General features: G+C 40.3%; 1 protein-coding gene across 2 annotated transcripts in view; it reads left to right on the forward strand.

Moving 5' to 3' along the window:
* The window catches only part of ZDHHC20 (zinc finger DHHC-type palmitoyltransferase 20), a 77254-nt gene extending 60422 nt beyond the window's left edge, over nucleotides 1-16832 (forward strand). The window contains exons 8-14 of one of the 2 annotated variants that reach the window (XM_054015458.1): nucleotides 2394-2429; nucleotides 4209-4341; nucleotides 6804-6930; nucleotides 8439-8528; nucleotides 10441-10556; nucleotides 11015-11092; nucleotides 12531-16832. In XM_054015458.1, coding sequence (XP_053871433.1) covers nucleotides 2394-2429; nucleotides 4209-4341; nucleotides 6804-6930; nucleotides 8439-8528; nucleotides 10441-10556; nucleotides 11015-11052 — 540 coding nt within the window. In that variant the 3' untranslated portion in view covers nucleotides 11053-11092; nucleotides 12531-16832. The remainder of the gene's footprint in view (nucleotides 1-2393; nucleotides 2430-4208; nucleotides 4342-6803; nucleotides 6931-8438; nucleotides 8529-10440; nucleotides 10557-11014; nucleotides 11093-12530) is intronic. The other variant, XM_054015459.1, reaches the window with a different exon arrangement.
* Nucleotides 16833-16837: the final 5 nt, after the last annotated feature.

Raw genomic sequence — 16837 nt, forward strand, 5'->3', positions numbered from 1 at the left:
AGTTTAGATTCTCACATGGACATTGCTACTAGCCAATAGGGCTCTTCATTTTAGTTGAGACCTCAGGCTATTAGATGTTTAGAAAATCCCTATAAATGAGAGTGCCTGTGTGGAATGAGGGCAGTATGAGGAGAACAATGAGATAAGAAAATATTCTGTGGGGAAGATGAATAGAAGTAACAGGAGAGGAAGAGTTTGAAACAACTTTTTTTTTTTTTCTTTAAATCCACTTGGCTATTTTGTTACACGAACAATCAAAAAATATCTTTACCAAAATGAGTTCTGCCCATGTTAAGTAAACAATTTCTAAAGTTCAGAACAACAGCAGCAATTTAACCACAGTATTGACCAGGTCCTGATCAAATTTTATTTCAAAAACTAAATATTTTGCTTTGAGAAAATACTGTTCTCCAAGAATTACTTTGTCTGTTTTACAGAAATATAATTCCAAACTAGCCAAGTGGATTTTTTTAAATTGTTTTAAAAAAAAATTTTTTTTTCAAACTGAAGATGTGTGCCATGTTTCATGAAAGTTGTATTAGAATTGCTATCAACCCTTGAAAATGTGTTTGGTTTTTTTTTTACAGTGAAAAAAACTGACATTCCTTGAAGTTCTAGTACTTTTACTGTTTTGAGAATTTTTCTCTTATCACTTAGCCTGCAAACTCTGTTGACAGAGCCTTGGCTATCCTGCCTCCTTGGAATAAAAAGCACCTCTGTAACTTTCTTGTTTACTCTGTGGATCTGTATTTCTTAATCTTCAAGCTGTGTCCCCCAGAAAGAGGGCCACCTATCTTGGGTTGGAAAGAGGTTTGGCTACCCCAGCGTGGAGGTCAGCAGAGAGAAGAAATTAATCTCCTCCGCTGACCCTGATGTCAAGAGGTCAAAACATGGCTGGGTCTCTTGAAGAAAAGAGAGAGAGAATGGCAGCCTTAAGAAATGGAAATCATCAGTAACTAAATGGCCCTACGTAAGGATGTTGTGAGGTCAAGGAGCCTAGCCTTGATGTGTTGGTGGAGAGAGCAGTTGTACCTTGCTTTCTTAGGCCTTGGCTGCACTGGCAATTCACAGTGCTGCACTTGCTGCGCTCAGAGGTGTGAAAAAACACACCCCCGAGCGCAGCGAGTGCAGCGCTGTAAAGCACCAGTGTAATAAGCGCCTGCAGCGCTGCACGCTCTCTCGCAGCGCTGCAAGCTATTCCCCTCGGAGAGGTGGAATACTTGTAGCGCTGCAAGAGAGCTCTCGCAGCTCTGGCGGCGCGACTACACTTGCTCTTCACAGCGCTGCTGCGGCAGCGCTGTGAATCCGCGAGTGTAGCCAAGGCCTTAGGCCTTGTCTAGAGTTGGATGTAAGATGTGATGTTAATTAACACGTTTTAAAAGTATTGTGTGGACAAGGGACACTGCCTTTAGCATGTGCTAAACTGTTCAAGTTAAAGCTTAGGCTTTTGTTTGGTCAGCTTTTCATATGTTTAAAGCAGTCAGTTTTGCCCACGCTAGACTTTTAAAGTGTTGGCTAACGTGTGCAAACATCACACTTGAAGTCTAAGTTTAGAGAGGGCTTTATTGTTGCAGAAGGGGAAGCCTAGAGTTTTTCAGTTAACTGGTGGGAGGCATCCCAGATCAGTGTATAAGAGCCTTTTGCCTTCACGCAACAGGACACTGCTGGAGAGGGAACATTATCACATGTGTATTTGTATGGGCAGTTTTTATTTTTTTAGCTATGACTGACTACAGAAAACGAGAAACCATTTTATTCTGCCTCATTTAGAGCCCATTCCTAAATGTTTTACTTCCCCAGCACAACTGAAAAACAAACATCATGTCTGAGTGGAAAATTTTCTCCTCTTCATATTTACAACCCCCTGACTGACAACTCCAACCTGTGGTAATGAGTATATTGGAAATGCAGACAGATGTGTAATCACTAAACTGTACAGCATTTGTTTTGCACCTCTAAGGTATGCTGAGCTTGAGTTATTTTCCTGACCCCCGAATATTCTGTTCATAGTCAATGTTTTTTAAACCTCAGTTACAAAATTAAAAGACAGTTAGATGAAAACTACTAATGGAGAGAGCACCTGATGCAACTGTATTGGGAAAGCTGAGGAAACATGTTGAAAGCGCCCCATACATGGTATAAATGTTGCCAGTTACACACACCAACAGAGCACTTTAGGCTTTCAAAAAAGAGTTGGCAATCTGCTCCTGTGCACTTTGCTCCCATTTTCTTTATGAATGAAAGATAAGACTTCTAATGGGCATTGGAACGCTGCATGTTTTAGAACACATGTGCACACTAACCATTGCTTTCCGAACAAAGCCTGTGCTGTTTTCAAACATTTGTCTTGAAGTAATACTGGTATATAATAAATTGTCTTTGTTTGCGCAAAGCTTTGCCGCAGGAAATCTGCAGAGAATTGTCCAAAGGTAAAATCCTGTGTTGACGTGATTAATATAGAAATTGTTCCTACTGTGCTTTTTCTAGTCCATTCATTTGTGATAGTTGTTTACCTTGTTACCTAATTGGAAAAAACCTGTAATCCTTTCTCTGTATAGGACAGGTGGTATAGAGTGTTTGTGTGTTTGATTTAATTGAAATGTATGACAGATAACCTAGAAAAGAAATCAACATCAGATAAGTGTGTGTTGAATGGTCTAATGGAAAATTAAATGGCAATAAGGCCAACTACACCTCTGAATAAAAATAGATACTCTAATTTCTGAATGCTGTTAAAGGTCAACTTCTTAAAAGTATTGAGTTTTTGAGCGTATGTAATTAAACCATTTATTGTTTAAAAAACTCATTGGCCTATTGCAAAAGTATACAGCAAAGCCTAAAAATAGATAGGGAAGAAAGTGAATGCCTAATATTTTTGTTTGTTTGTTTTTTAAATCATGTTTTGTACGTGACATACTGAAGTTGTAGTTCAAGAAAAGTTGATCTACATAAAAACGTGATCTCCATAATTTTGCCATGAGCACGGGCCTGTCGTGGTTTGCTGTGTAAGTGCTGGCTGTGTTTTAAGCTGGTCTAACTCAAGCAACTCGGCCTAGATCAACCAAGGGGACTTAGCCCTGCTGCCTAAACTAGCCAGTAGGGATTGGAGGAAAGGGGTGGGTCTTAGGCAGCTCTCTCATTTTGACATTCTTGGCCATGAACCTCATAGATTCCAAGGTCAGAAAAGACTGTTGTAATCATCTAGTCTGACCACCTGTATAACACAGGCCATAGAACTTCCCCCAAATCATTCATTTTGAACTAGAAATCATTCCTTTAAACCTCCCAGGTGAATGCCCTGACCACTGGCCTACTGGGGGGAGCCACGGGCATTAGCAAATCCTCCTCCTCTGTTTTGTACAGGGCCCAATCCAGTAAGTGTGCTCTTAGGTGACCTTTGAGAACAGCCAGGATGTGGGCGCTGTAGGCAACCTAGGAGTTGGAATGCCCAGTTTGAAGATCCCGCTGGGTCTTAGGCATTGAGCAACTCAGGACTTGCACAACTTTGCACATGCCCACTGGCAGAAATGTAGGCACCTAGGGAATTTAAGCACTTTCATGGTTAAGCGGCAGCTGAGCAAAGAGTTTGAGGATCTAAACTTTGGATTTAGGCACCTAAATCCCTTTGTGGATTTAGCCCCTAATGTTTCCAACATTAAAAAATATTTTAGACAAGACATTGTGTAACTAGTCCAGTTCCTCTCTGCTTTCGCTGCCAGTTCAGGGGCATGTTAACAGGGACTCTATCAACTTAAAATCAAATCAGTTTTTAAATTAAAAGTAGTTTAAGCACCTTCCCTGAGTCCATCTGTTGATGCTTGTGGTTTCACAGTCCAAATTTTCCTGTTTCTAAAAACAATTTTCTCTCCCCTGTTGCTGTATGGAAGACCCACCCTAACATGAAAGAGATTATACCAAAAGTGCTGTCAAATGTACATAGAAAATACTGCTTGCTTCCAGTTATGTTGGTGTTTACAAGGAACAATAGGTAAAATTCAGACCGAATGGGGTTACTATCAGGCTAATCACTGTGATCCACTGCTCTGAACCGCTTCAGATAATATGGAATATTAGTGATGCAGCATATTATGCAAAGTGAAGGGAAAAAAGCTTCAGGGGGGAATAAGTGTAGAGTAGGACGTTTACTGAGGATGCTGGATTATTTGCTAAAAAGGGTTAATGTTAATCTTCATTTTTTTTCTCCCCAGAATGATCTGCCAGACTCGCATGCAAAATTCCATGTACTTTTCCTTTTCTTTGTGGCTGCCATGTTCTTCATCAGCATACTGTCACTTTTCAGCTACCACTGCTGGCTAGTCAGCAAAAACAGATCAACAATAGGTCAGTTAATTGGAATATGTAGTTGCCTTTTGGCCAGAAAACTGATACTGATGTGAGCGTGAGTTCTGCAGGAAGTGGCATAATGTTTAAGGGAAATTCTAAAATCCTGCAGAGAGTGGAACATTTTCAGTGGAAGTAATTTAATTGAAAGGTTCTGTTGTGAGATAATTGAGTGTAAAGAGTTATCTGTCTGGAACCAAAGGTATGGGTGCACGATGGATTTCAGTTATTTGTTTTATCTTTTTGTTGTATTTTTGTATGGTGCCTAGCATAATAGGTCCCTAATCCCGGGTTGGAACCCATAGGCATTACCACAGTACAAATCATTTGTATTACAGTAGCACCCCACGGCTCCAACCAAGATCATGGCACCATTGTGCTAGGTGCTGTATGTAGATGTAGAAAGGCACAATCCATGCCCCAGAAATGTTATGAGGTATAGAGGGAATAAAAGAGGGGAACTTGCTACTAGAAAACTTTTTATAAAACACTCAAAGTAATACAGAAAAATGGAAATACTGACAAATATTTCCTGACTAACATAACATAAGAGAGGCTGTACCGGGTCAGACCAAAGGTCCATCTAGCCCAGTATCCTGTCTACTGACAGTGGCCAATGCCAGGTGCCCCAGAGGGAGTGGACCAACAGGCAACGATCAAGTGATTTCTCTCCTGCCATCCATCTCCATCCTCTGACAAACAGAGGCTAGGGACACCATTCCTTACCCATCCTGGCTAATAGCCATTAATGGACTTAACCACCATGAATTTATCCAGTTCTCTTTTAAACGCTGTTATAGTCCTAGCCTTCACAACCTCCTCAGGTAAGGAGTTCCACAAGTTGACTGTGTGCTGCGTGAAGAAGAATTTCCTTGTATTTGTTTTAAACCTGCTGCCTATTAATTTCATTTGGTGACCCTTAGTTCTTGTATTATGGGTATAAGTAAATAACTTTTCCTTATCCACTTTCTCCACATCACTCATGATTTTATATACCTCTATCATATCCCCCCTTAGTCTCCTCTTTTCCAAGCTGAAGAGTCCTAGTCTCTTTAACCTCTCCTCATATGGGACCCATTCCAAACCCCTAATAATTTTAGTTGCCCTTTTCTGAACCTTTTCTAGTGCCAGTATATCTTTTTTTAGATGAGGAGACCACATCTGTACGCAGTATTCAAGATGTGGGCGTACCATCGATTTATATAAGGGCAATAATATATTCTCAGTCTTATTCTCTATCCCCTTTTGAATGATCCCTAACACTGTTTGCTTTTTTGACCGCCTCTGCACACTGTGCGGACATCTTCAGAGAACTATCCACGATGACTCCAAGATCTTTTTCCTGACTTGTAGCTAAATTAGCCCCCATCATATTGTATGTATAGTTACGGTTATTTTTTCCAATGTGCATTACTTTACATTTATCCACATTAAATTTAATTTGCCATTTTGTTGCCCAATCCCTTCGTTTTGTGAGCTCTTTTTGAAGTTCATCACAGTCTGCTTTGATCTTAACTATCTTGAGCAGTTTAGTATCATCTGCAAACTTTGCCATCTCACTGTTTACTCCTTTCTCCAGATCATTTATAAATAAGTTGAATAGGATTAGTCCATAATGATGCTTCCCTTGCCTGCTGTAAACTGAGTCTTGCTGGTCAGTACAATGGGTATTTTTTCTACCGTGTGTTCAGGTTAAAGCACTTGGATAACATTTTCAAAAGTGCCTACGTGACTGTAGCCCAAGTCCTATTGATTTTTTTTTTGTGTGATTTCCCCCCCCCCCCCCCCCCTCAGATTTTTCATCAATCAGATCATTTACTCAGCTCTAGTTGCAGCCTTTCCTTCTGATTGTGGTCTTTGCTTCTGTTAGACAGGCCTTCTCACATCAAGATTAGATTATTGCAATGTGCTGTACATGAGGCTATACTTTAAAACTATTTGAAGATTGAAGCTGGTACAGAATGCAGCAACTCCCTTATCAAACAGTATCTCACTGGGAGTATGCAACACTGGTGCTCCAAGATCGGCACTGACTGCCTAGTGGTTAATTTATTTGTAGATTTGTATTAATGCGGCAGGGTAGTTGTTATAAGCCTAATTATAGTCGGGGTTTCAGGTTTTGTATTAGTATTCTTTCGACTGTCAAATGTAAATAAAATAAAATAGACGTTATAAAAGCACGTCCCATATCAAATTTAAAGTTTTACCGTTCATTGCTGTTATGTCACTTAGCTTGTTAGATCTTTGCCATATTTTTAATGGCTAAAACTTGACATCAATGTTTTACTGTAATGCATTTTAAGGCATTGTTGATATTAGTTTCACTAAACTCACTGTCTGAATGCCATGTATGTTTCCATTGCCTACAGTAAACATAGTAATGAAGAGAAATTGTTTATTCATTTCCATGCTTTCTAAGTATGTTGCTTAGTTTAAAATTGTTAATTTTCTTTTTTAAACAGAAGCATTCCGGGCACCCACATTTCGAAATGGCCCTGACAAAAATGGCTTCTCTCTCGGATGCAGCAAAAATCTGAAAGAGGTTTTTGGAGATGAAAAGAAGTATTGGTTGCTGCCTGTTTTTACAAGGTATTAAGTAAGACTTGATACCCCTTATGGGAACCATGGATTCCACTACTTTAAAAAACAAACTGAATATGCATAACTCCTGGAATTTAGGGGTTGGTGGGTGAAAGTGTACAGTAAACAGCTGAACAAACTTCACTGAGGACCCTAATCTGAAGAGTTAAGCCTTGATCACAAGGAAGCATAGGGCCCTGCCAAACTGAGATGTTGAAAACACTTCTTGAACAGTGTTTAGAAAGATGCTAACAGTGGGCTGGTGCCTTACATAGAGCAGGAGCCCAGCAACACAAAGGACCAGACCAGTGAACTCTCAGGCTTCACCTATGCTACAAGAACACTGATGTAAGATGACATTTTTTAGAAACAATTTTAAAAATAACTGTCTGACACAATTTTGCCTTCAGTGTGGACCGCACATAATTAGATTAAAAATGTTACGAGAAAATATTCCGAGACTAAGCAATACAAGGCTCTGTCTGTGGTAGAGAAATTGACAAATAATTTCCCAGCAGTTTTAATACCATTTCAGATGAACCTGTGTTAGAATGGGTGTTTAAAACCACTGGGATCTATAGCGTAGATGAGCCTCTGTCAGCCAGACCAGTTTTTTTCCTATCATTTTAATTTAGACTGGCTTCAAAAGCAGGTTTATTGAAGGTGTGGTAAAAATAGGTCTGGCCACTGGAGCCTTGCCTACACTACAGCTCTCACCAGTTTTAAATGCCAGATCACCTGCATGCATTTGTACAATGGGATGTGTGAATCTCTCTCACATGCTTTCACACACAATTTTATACAAAAAAAAAATCAGTTACTTTTGGGCAGGGGTGGCTCCAGGCACCAGTGCACCAAGCACGTGCCTGGGGCGGCAAGCCACGGGGGCAGCCTGCCAGTCGCCGTGAGGGCAGCAGTCAGGCGGCTTCAGCGGCATGCCTGCAGGAGGTCCACCGGTCCCACGGTTTCGGCGGCAATTCGGCGGCAGGTACGCTGAAGGTGCAGGACTGGCGGACCTCCCACAGGCATGCCACTGAATCCGCGTTACCAGCGGACCTCCTGCAGACGCGCCGCCGAAAGCCGCCTAACTGCCGTGCTGGGAGCAGCAAAAAACACAGAGCCGCCCCTGCTTTTGGGTCACATCCCAAAGAATCATCTCAGTAGTTCTTACTAAAATCTATAGTCTGGTGCTGTGACTCAGTCATGACAGACAGCAGCCTGTTTAGGCAGAGAAGGGCAAAAGTTATTTCATAGGCCTGCCTGAAAGCACAGAAACTGGCTCCAGTATTAAGTGGCCTGGCCGCATAGCTAAACGGTAGAACTTTGCACTGGCATGCAGGAGATCTATGTGCAGTTCCTGTTTTCACTGGGGTCTGGAGAGCAGCATGGCACTTCAGCTAACTAGTTCTGACATGTGACATTTGATTTTCATGCAAGTACCTATTCAACTGGATTTACCTAGCTCATTTTAATACACTTCCAATATTGATTTACTTAATGTTTCCTTCATCGTGTAGCTTGGGTGATGGTTGTAATTTTCCAACTCGCCTGGTGATTATGGATCCAGAGCAACTTACTGTCTCAAGCCAAAATGAACCCGCCAAAAGGTATTTAGTTTCAGCTATTTATTTTGTATTTCTGTGCTTTTATTTATGTCTCCTTTCATCTGGCGAATAAACTAAGTGTAAGTTTGAAAGGCCACTTTAAACTAGTTGCACCCACCAGTAGGTCCTGAATTAGTTTGTAATCCTTCATAGGTAGATGGGGTGGGTTGAGAAACAATGGTGGACAGCACAATGAATATGTCTCCTCAGTGCAAAGCAGTGATCAAAAAAGAAAGGAATAAGTTATTTACATGACCGTATTAAGGGGATAGACACCAATACCGAAAATATAAATGGATAGATTGATGATAGGGCCCTACCAAATTCACGATCCATTTTGATCAATTTCACGGTCATAGGATTTTAAAAATTGTAAATTTCATGATTTCGGATATTTAAATCTGGCATTTCATGCTGTTGTAATTGTAGATGTCCTGACCCAAAAGAGAGTTGTGGGGAAAAAGGGGGTTGTAAGATGATTGTAGGTGAGTCGCAGTATTGATACCCTTCTGTGCTGCTGCTGGCAGCAGTGCTGCCTTCGGAGCTGGGCTGCCAGAGAGCGGCAGCAGCTGGCCAGGAGCCCAGCTCTGAAGGCAGCACTGTCTCCATCAGCAGCGTAGAAGTAAAGATGCCATGGTATGGTATTGTCACCTTTACTTCTGCACTGCTGCTGCTGACCGGGTGCTGCCTTCAGAGCTGGGCACCTGGCTAGCTGCTGCTGCTCTCCAGCCACCCAGCTGGGAAGTAAGAGTGGCAATGCCACGACCCTCCTATAATAACTTTGCGACCCCACCCCCACCCCCTTTTGGGACAGGACCCACAGTTTGAGAAACACTGGTCTCCCCTGTGAAATCTGTGTAGTATAGGTTAAAAGTACACAAAAGACTAGATTTCATGGTCCATGACGTGTTTTTCATGGCCATGAATTTGGTAGGGCCCTAATAATACATCTTCACCGTGAACACTTTCAGATTTGGTTACTTTTCAAGAAGAACATAATAGAAAAGTTCCAGAGATTAGCAAATAATATAATTTGAAGGCCTATGAGAAGGGATTTGAAAAGACTAAAATAATAATACAATTTTAGAGAAGGATTAGAAAGAGGTAGATGTGTATAAAGTAACAAATGACATTGGTGGTGTTTTTACCATTTCACATAGTCCCGTAAATGCATAAACAAGTATTCTTCAGAAAGCTGGATTCAGACTTGGTGAAGATTTCTACATGTACATGGAACTAAGTCTTTCTGAAGTGCTATTATTGTCCAGCCAGTCTAGCACTTAGGAGGAATCCATGGCTTAAATGACTCTGACAACAGTTCTGTGTTCTGGTGTAGATGGGCTTTGGAGAACTTAAAAGCCAACTTTTATAAACTAAATTAAATATACTTTTTTTATGCAAGATAACTAACCTGTGGAACTTGCTTAAACTTAAACAATGGAGCAGGATTATGGCTCAAATAATGCAGTAGCCTATTGCATTAGGTGCATGCTGAATGGAGCCCCCTAACATTAACTTGTCCCATTGTTATATGCTGCTTTTTCTTTTTCAGGAAGTACTGGCTATGTTGTTTTTGTAATTTATATGGCAATTGTGTAGGTGAAATCACAAGATGAATGCAGCATGGAGTTCTGAACAAGGCATTCCTCAGTGTTCAATTTTCCATTTTCCCCCTGAGAACAGTAAATGGCCTTAACCAGTCCAGACAGAGGCTATTTTCACGGAAGCAAGTCTATACGTTAATTAGGTTTTAAATGGGCAAAAATATACTTAATTTCCAGTTACATTGCCTGGACTGTTTGGTGTTTTTGTTTTACTTTTAAGTCAATTTTATTAAATTTTTCAATAACTTATGACTTGTATGCTTCTTACAAAATCTAACTTTGGACAATACTTCTGTGTACTCTGTTTTCAGTTCTGGAGCCAATCAGCCCTTTCCTGTCAGGCCACTCAGTGAGTCACAAAATCGATTGTTGGACAATGAAAGTCAGTGGGTGGAAGGTGGCTCAGAAGAAGAAAATGTTAAATCAGGTAGAATTTATAAAGTAAAGGGTCACATCTCAGTTGGTATCATACTTTATAGTTGAGCTATGTTTTCCTAATGGATTTTTAAAGTTTAGTAAATAAAATATTAATGGGTGGAAAATTTGTCAAATGGAATCAAGTCAATATTTTATTTCTAGAATGAGGCTAACTTGTGCCTCATAATCTAATCCAAAACAGATTAGTGCATTAAGGAAATTGAAGAGTTCCAACTTTCTAGTCTCCTGTTCTGGATGTTCTGGTTTGGGATGGGTTTGTGCTTTGGTTTAAAGGGAGGGAAAAATTACTTCTGTAAAATAGAGAGAGAAGGTGGCTGAGCCAATATCTTTATTGGACCAATTTCTGTTGGTGAGAAACACAAATATATGCAGCACCGTAAACTTTGTGGTTTAAAGCCATTGTCTGTGCAATACATACTTTTGTATGATGATTCTCTCACTTTTTAGGTGCAAAAAAGCATGTTATAGTTTCATTGGAAAGCTGATCTCAGTCTGTTAATGACCAATTATCTCAATGAGAAAAAGGTAAGATCAATGTAATTGATTATTTTACACAGAAACAGCAAATAAATTACTTCTGGCCATCTGAAGCCATAAAATATCCAGTCTGTGAATTCAGAGAAAGTCTTGAATTTTCTTAATAAAAAGTTCCCTCTTCAGTGCATCACAAGTGCTAGAGGTGTAGCTCTATGTAGCATTCTGTCTGCAGAGTAATATGTGGGATAGCTAGTCTCTTCCTCTGTCTGATTAAACAGCAGAGAACCTTGCCTCTTAATAGTACCATCCTCTGATTTATTTGCTTCAGAAGTAATGAAGGTCTGATAGTAACTCAGTTCAGCCTTCCCTGAGATTTAAGAATAGAGTCCGGTGGATAAATGAACTGGAGGCTCATTTATAGAGCTGAGCATGAGGTTCCTGGGATAGAGCCATAACAGCTGGAGGGGATGAAACTGGAGAAGTGGATAGAAGGAGCAAACCCTGTAGCAGTGGATTTGTGGGCTGAGAAGACTCAGCCCTTCCCCCCAGTTTGGTCTGCAAGCAGGCCAAAGAATTCCAGCCTTAACCCACCAGTGGAAGGAAATTGCTGCAGACGCAATTCCAAGCTAAATGCTTTCTTGATGTTCTGGAGCAGCTAAACAATGTGTTGATTTGTCTTGCTCTTGCTTATGAGGTCAGAAAAGCAGTGGGCGTGAGGTAAATCCTGCTTCAGTGAGCGATCTGTGTACTCAGAACAAATGGCTCTGCTTAGTCACACTTCAAATTGACAGTAACGTTATTTTTCTGTGCATGAAAGGGTTTCTGTATATACTTTTCTTATTTGATATTTGGGAAATACGAGGTGTGCTGCTGCATACATGAAAACTCTGTATTTCCTGAGTACATTTACAATGACTAATTTAGATTGTAATAGTGACTTTAAAAAAAGCTGGTGGAATTCTGTAAGGAAAATGCAATGAGAAAGTATTCGTAAGAGCAATAGATTGTATACAGACACAACTGTTGTTTGTTGTTTGTTATTAGTTACGATGTACCATTTTATGTTGTTAAGGAGAATTTAGAGAGACCATCTATTGGCGTCCTGTATTGCAAGTTCCCCATTGGACTTCCCTAGTTGCCAAAGTCTGTCACCATGTAGGAGAAATAGGGAGACTGAAGTCCTTTGCAGGAAGCTGGGCAACTGCTGTAGGAAGAGAATACAACTGATTCAGGAAAGCAACACTATTTAGGACAGCCTATAAGCTTGTGCTTAAATGTTGCCCTGAATAGAGATCAGTACATGTTTAAGTACTTTTATGAATCAGGGCCTTACCAGAGGCAGAGAGCTTGAAATTATATGTTTTAAAATGTTATTTGTAGAATTAATTATAAGGTAGGTAGATATAATTCTTAAATAGAAACTGATCTACATGTTTGTTAAAGTTAATGTTACACTTCCACTAATTAACTTATTTCCTTTAATTAGATTTCTGCGACACATTTGTGCTTGAATATTAATTTTGTTTGGAAGATGTTGCTCAGTAAAATGGAACAGTGTGAACATGTTAAAGAAGATTTATGAGAAATTGTTTTTGTACAGTACAATGGACGCTTATAAGCACTGCTGCAGAGCAGGGAAGTAAGACAGATGCCTTAAGATTATTAATATGCATTTATGCAACATTGACTTATATACTGCTACAAAAGAGACAAATCCTGAAGTGTCCTACGTGGGTGAGCAAGGCCCAAACAGAGCAGAAACTATGCATTGCTGCTGTGGGGGGATAGATCTGCCAAGACCCAAGCAGGCAGATCCCGTATTCCTGTGCACTGCAGAAGTTACTTCCATAGCAGGTCTCCAGGGGACCAAGAAAGGGGAAAAGTGGATGTGTTGCCCACAAACACAGAGCATGGCCAGTGAGTCTCCACTGTGTAGCTACATGGGACCCAAACACCACGTAAGAGAAGAGCAGCGCGATGTATCTTCATCTCTTCCTAGTACCCAGTGGTAGCTGGTCACACACTTACTACCCCTGTACCCTGGCTCTGTAGTGCTGTGGGGGTTAAAAACGCCTTCCTTCAGCCCTGCTTTGTTGCAGCAAAATGCCAAGCAGATAAAGCTCTTTCACTTGGGCTCCACTTGTTTGCTTCAGGATTGGGCCCCCTAGTAATTTGATTTCTTTAATCCTATCAGGAATGTGACTCCTTAAAGTGACCATTTAGATATAGTAACCTGAACAACAATTTTATTTTTCCTACAGTTGCCTCTCAACATACAAAACATCGTCAATACAGAAAGGAGCTAACAAACTAGTACATTTTTCTGTTAGGGGTGCAAAATGGGATGTACAAGGCAGTAACAGAGCAGCAAGATCCTAGTGGCAGCAGAAAACTTATTGTAAGTTTTGTACTGTATTGGAAAATGAAACTGGAGGAAATTACTGCTTTTTATATTTAACACTTGATGGTTTATAAACATTGTTTTATATTTGCTTTAGCTTTTTAATAAAAACAGAAGGTTGGTTTTTTTTTTTATTGTTGGCTCTAAAGTACCATTTAGACACAGTTCAAGTATCTGTGATGAAATGTAAATGTTGGATCATGCATTTGGGGAATGTATTGGAAGTTTATTTTATGCTTTAGTCTGTTGTCTTTTACTTTCATTTTAAGTGGAAGTGACTGAAAAATAGCTGAAATAAGCACTTTACATAATTCTTTATCTTGTTCATGAAAGGCAAGTTAAATGTTTCCTATGTAGGGAATATAGTCCATCCAAAGCTCGAGACCCACAGCAAACAACATATCCACATTTCTTACTCCTATTTAGAAAAGACTACTAATGATATTTATTTTTCAGTGGTACTGACATTGCACCCAGCAAACTTGAAAAATGTCCCTTACTTGTCAATTTCTATATTCCACTATATGGTATCTGCTGATCCTGAATAGGTGCAATTGGGTCCTCTTGAAACTGGGACTGGACGCAGCAGAGCAGTTTATCTGGGATGAAGGGACCCACCTATGTGTTTTTGTTCCTGGGCTGATTACTTCCAAAACTGAACGTGTATTTTATGAAAACACGAAGGTTAAAGTTGGGGCAGGATTTTGCTCTCACAGGGCCCTTAAGTCCTCTCTGGAGTTAAAATGGTACCTATTCCTTTATATTTTCAAGTACTGCTTAAAGTGGGAGGGATCTGAGAATTTTTAAGCATGCTCTGGTCACTAGCAAGTGTACTCATGGAAGGAAATGTAATGGTCCAAAATTTCACTTTTCAGAAGTCTTGCAAAATGTCTCTCAAAATTTTGTACTACTTTTGTACAAAAAGTGTAGCACCTACCAACTTCAGAATTCACAAAAAACATCATATGCCTTCTTTTGAGCTACAAACCCCTTTTCCCTGAAATCTTTCAGCCAGTCTCAAATATTGGCAACTTCTGCTTAACTGAAAATAAAAAAAAAAACAAGTCACCAAATTCTAGCAATCAACATGTTAGGTTTGGAAAGAGAGATCTCTCCATCAAAATATCCTATGGCTTGTCGGTCTCAACCCAGTGAGACCGACAAGACCCTGATTTCATCTCCCCTCTTCCACTGACGGGTATTAAGAGCTGTGAAGCACCCCAAGCTGTCATTATAGAAAACATGACTATGGGTATTTCCCCCTGCATTTTACAGATGAGCTAATTGAAGATCTAAGAGGCTGCAGAGGGTCATTTCTGGCAGATCAGGGACTAGAACCTAGGTCTCTACTGTGGCAAGCTCTCACTTAACAGTACTGCCTTTGAGTCTAAAAACACTGTGTTAATTGTATCTGTTCAGTATACCAGTATAATTGCATCCACACTAGAGGCTAACACCAATTTAACTATATTGGCTGCTAAACTAATACAATTTAAAGCAGTACAAAAGCTGCGTATAGACAAGCCCTCTGAGATTAAGCCAAATGTCTGTGTGTGGTTTCCAGTGAGCAGTGAGTTTCTTTGGGAGCATTCTTTCCTCTGCATCTCAGATAAGCCACTAACAATGAATTGAGACTTCCATACAGAATTGGTGCTACTGATATATAGATCTGGATACAGATAAAGATAGATTTTTAGTGCCATAGTTTGCCAGATTTTCTGATGTTTTGAGTAAGACTAGTATGAGAGTATCACACTCTTGATTCTGGTGAAGGAGGAGCTCTGCTTGGATGTAAAAGCAGGTAGTATCTGAGGCCACTTTTACAGGATGTAAAACATCAGTGGGTGGTTCAACAAAGAGCCCCCTGGTTCAGCTCACCCTTCTTGGAGAAGTGATTGCCACAAAAAAGACCATATTGATGGAAAGGAAATACCATGAAACTGATCTTAAAGGGTGCCCAACTATGGACTCCTAGAACTAAATAGAATCCACTGGCCAAAGTGGTGCATCTCTCTGATACAGGGAGTCACCTTTGCTGTCTTTTTTGAGAACTGACATAAGAGCTTTGGGTATACAATAGGTACAGCATCTGAAACAGGATCAAATCTTCCAGGCTGTCATTTGGAGAGCAACCCTATTGGCAGTTTCCCATGCATAGGCAAGAGCACTCTGTACTTGAGTGAAGGAAAGTGAATTAAAGGCAGAAGGGGAGAGAGCCAGCAATAAAAAATAAATTTGGCAAGAAAGAAAGAGATGGGGAAAGGGGGGGGGGGGAAGCTGTTTTGCTGCTGAGTGGAGTTGTAAGCGCACTGCTTCCACGCTTTGCCTTACAGAGGCAGGACAACCTGTGAGAGCAACCTACTGAGCAAGTCCTTTCAGCCCAGGCCTTCCTATTCAATCACTCAGAGACTTCCAGTCACTGCATCAAGGGAACCCCACCCATTCAGGATCAGTGGATGTGTTCTTGAGATAATATGATTATAGTGAGTGCTGGATTGTGTTTTATAAAAGCTGTTCCATATGTGCAAGTACAGAAATACTGAGACGACAACTAAGGGCTTGTCTACACTGGCAATTTACAGCACTGCAATTTTCTTGCTCGGGGGGTGAAAAAACACCCCCCTGAGCGCAGCAAGTTTCAGCATTGTACAGCGCCAGTGTAGAAAGTGTACCAGCGCTGGGAGCTATTCCCCTCGTGGAGGTGGGTTTTTTAGAGCGCTGGGAGAGCTCTCTGCTGCGAGTACACAAGCCACGTTAAAGCGCTGCCACAGCAGTGCTTTAGCATTGCCAGTGTAGACTAGCAGTTCCAATGCTCAAGCCTTCAGATGCCTCCACATTGCAGCCACAAATAGTATTCCAGTTATTTGATTGCTGGAGTATATTGGTACCATTAGAATCTGTGTGCTTAATGTTTCTTAAAGCTATTTTGTATTAAATATATGTAATGTGCTTTAAACTTCCAGTTTGAGGACAAAAGCCTGATATAAAGCTCTTCTCTCTTCCTATGTAAGGGTTTTCTCCCATTTCTGAATACTTAAGATGATAAAGAAGTCCCTTAAGGGGGAAAGATGAAACAAGTGAATCTGTGAGAGAATTCAATTCAATTGAACCGCTTTTGCTTATGTAACAGTACCTGCATTTACAATTTGTACCACATAATCAGACTTGTTTTAAATAGTGGTAGTCTGATTCTTGGCAAATTTGTATGATGAATGTAGGAAAAGAGAGATGCTATCTCTTATCAACTAAATTCTTAGAATACTATCTCAAAATTTGACTTCAGTTTATAGAAAGTAATCTTTGAGCCCAGACTTCCACTGACTGATTTTTACTAGGTAATTCTAGAAGAAATTTTTTGACATTACTAATGTTTTTAGCTGTCTGATTACTGT

This window comes from Malaclemys terrapin, chromosome 1 (assembly GCF_027887155.1).
Source record: "Malaclemys terrapin pileata isolate rMalTer1 chromosome 1, rMalTer1.hap1, whole genome shotgun sequence".
In the NCBI taxonomy this organism is placed as follows: domain Eukaryota; kingdom Metazoa; phylum Chordata; order Testudines; family Emydidae; genus Malaclemys; species Malaclemys terrapin.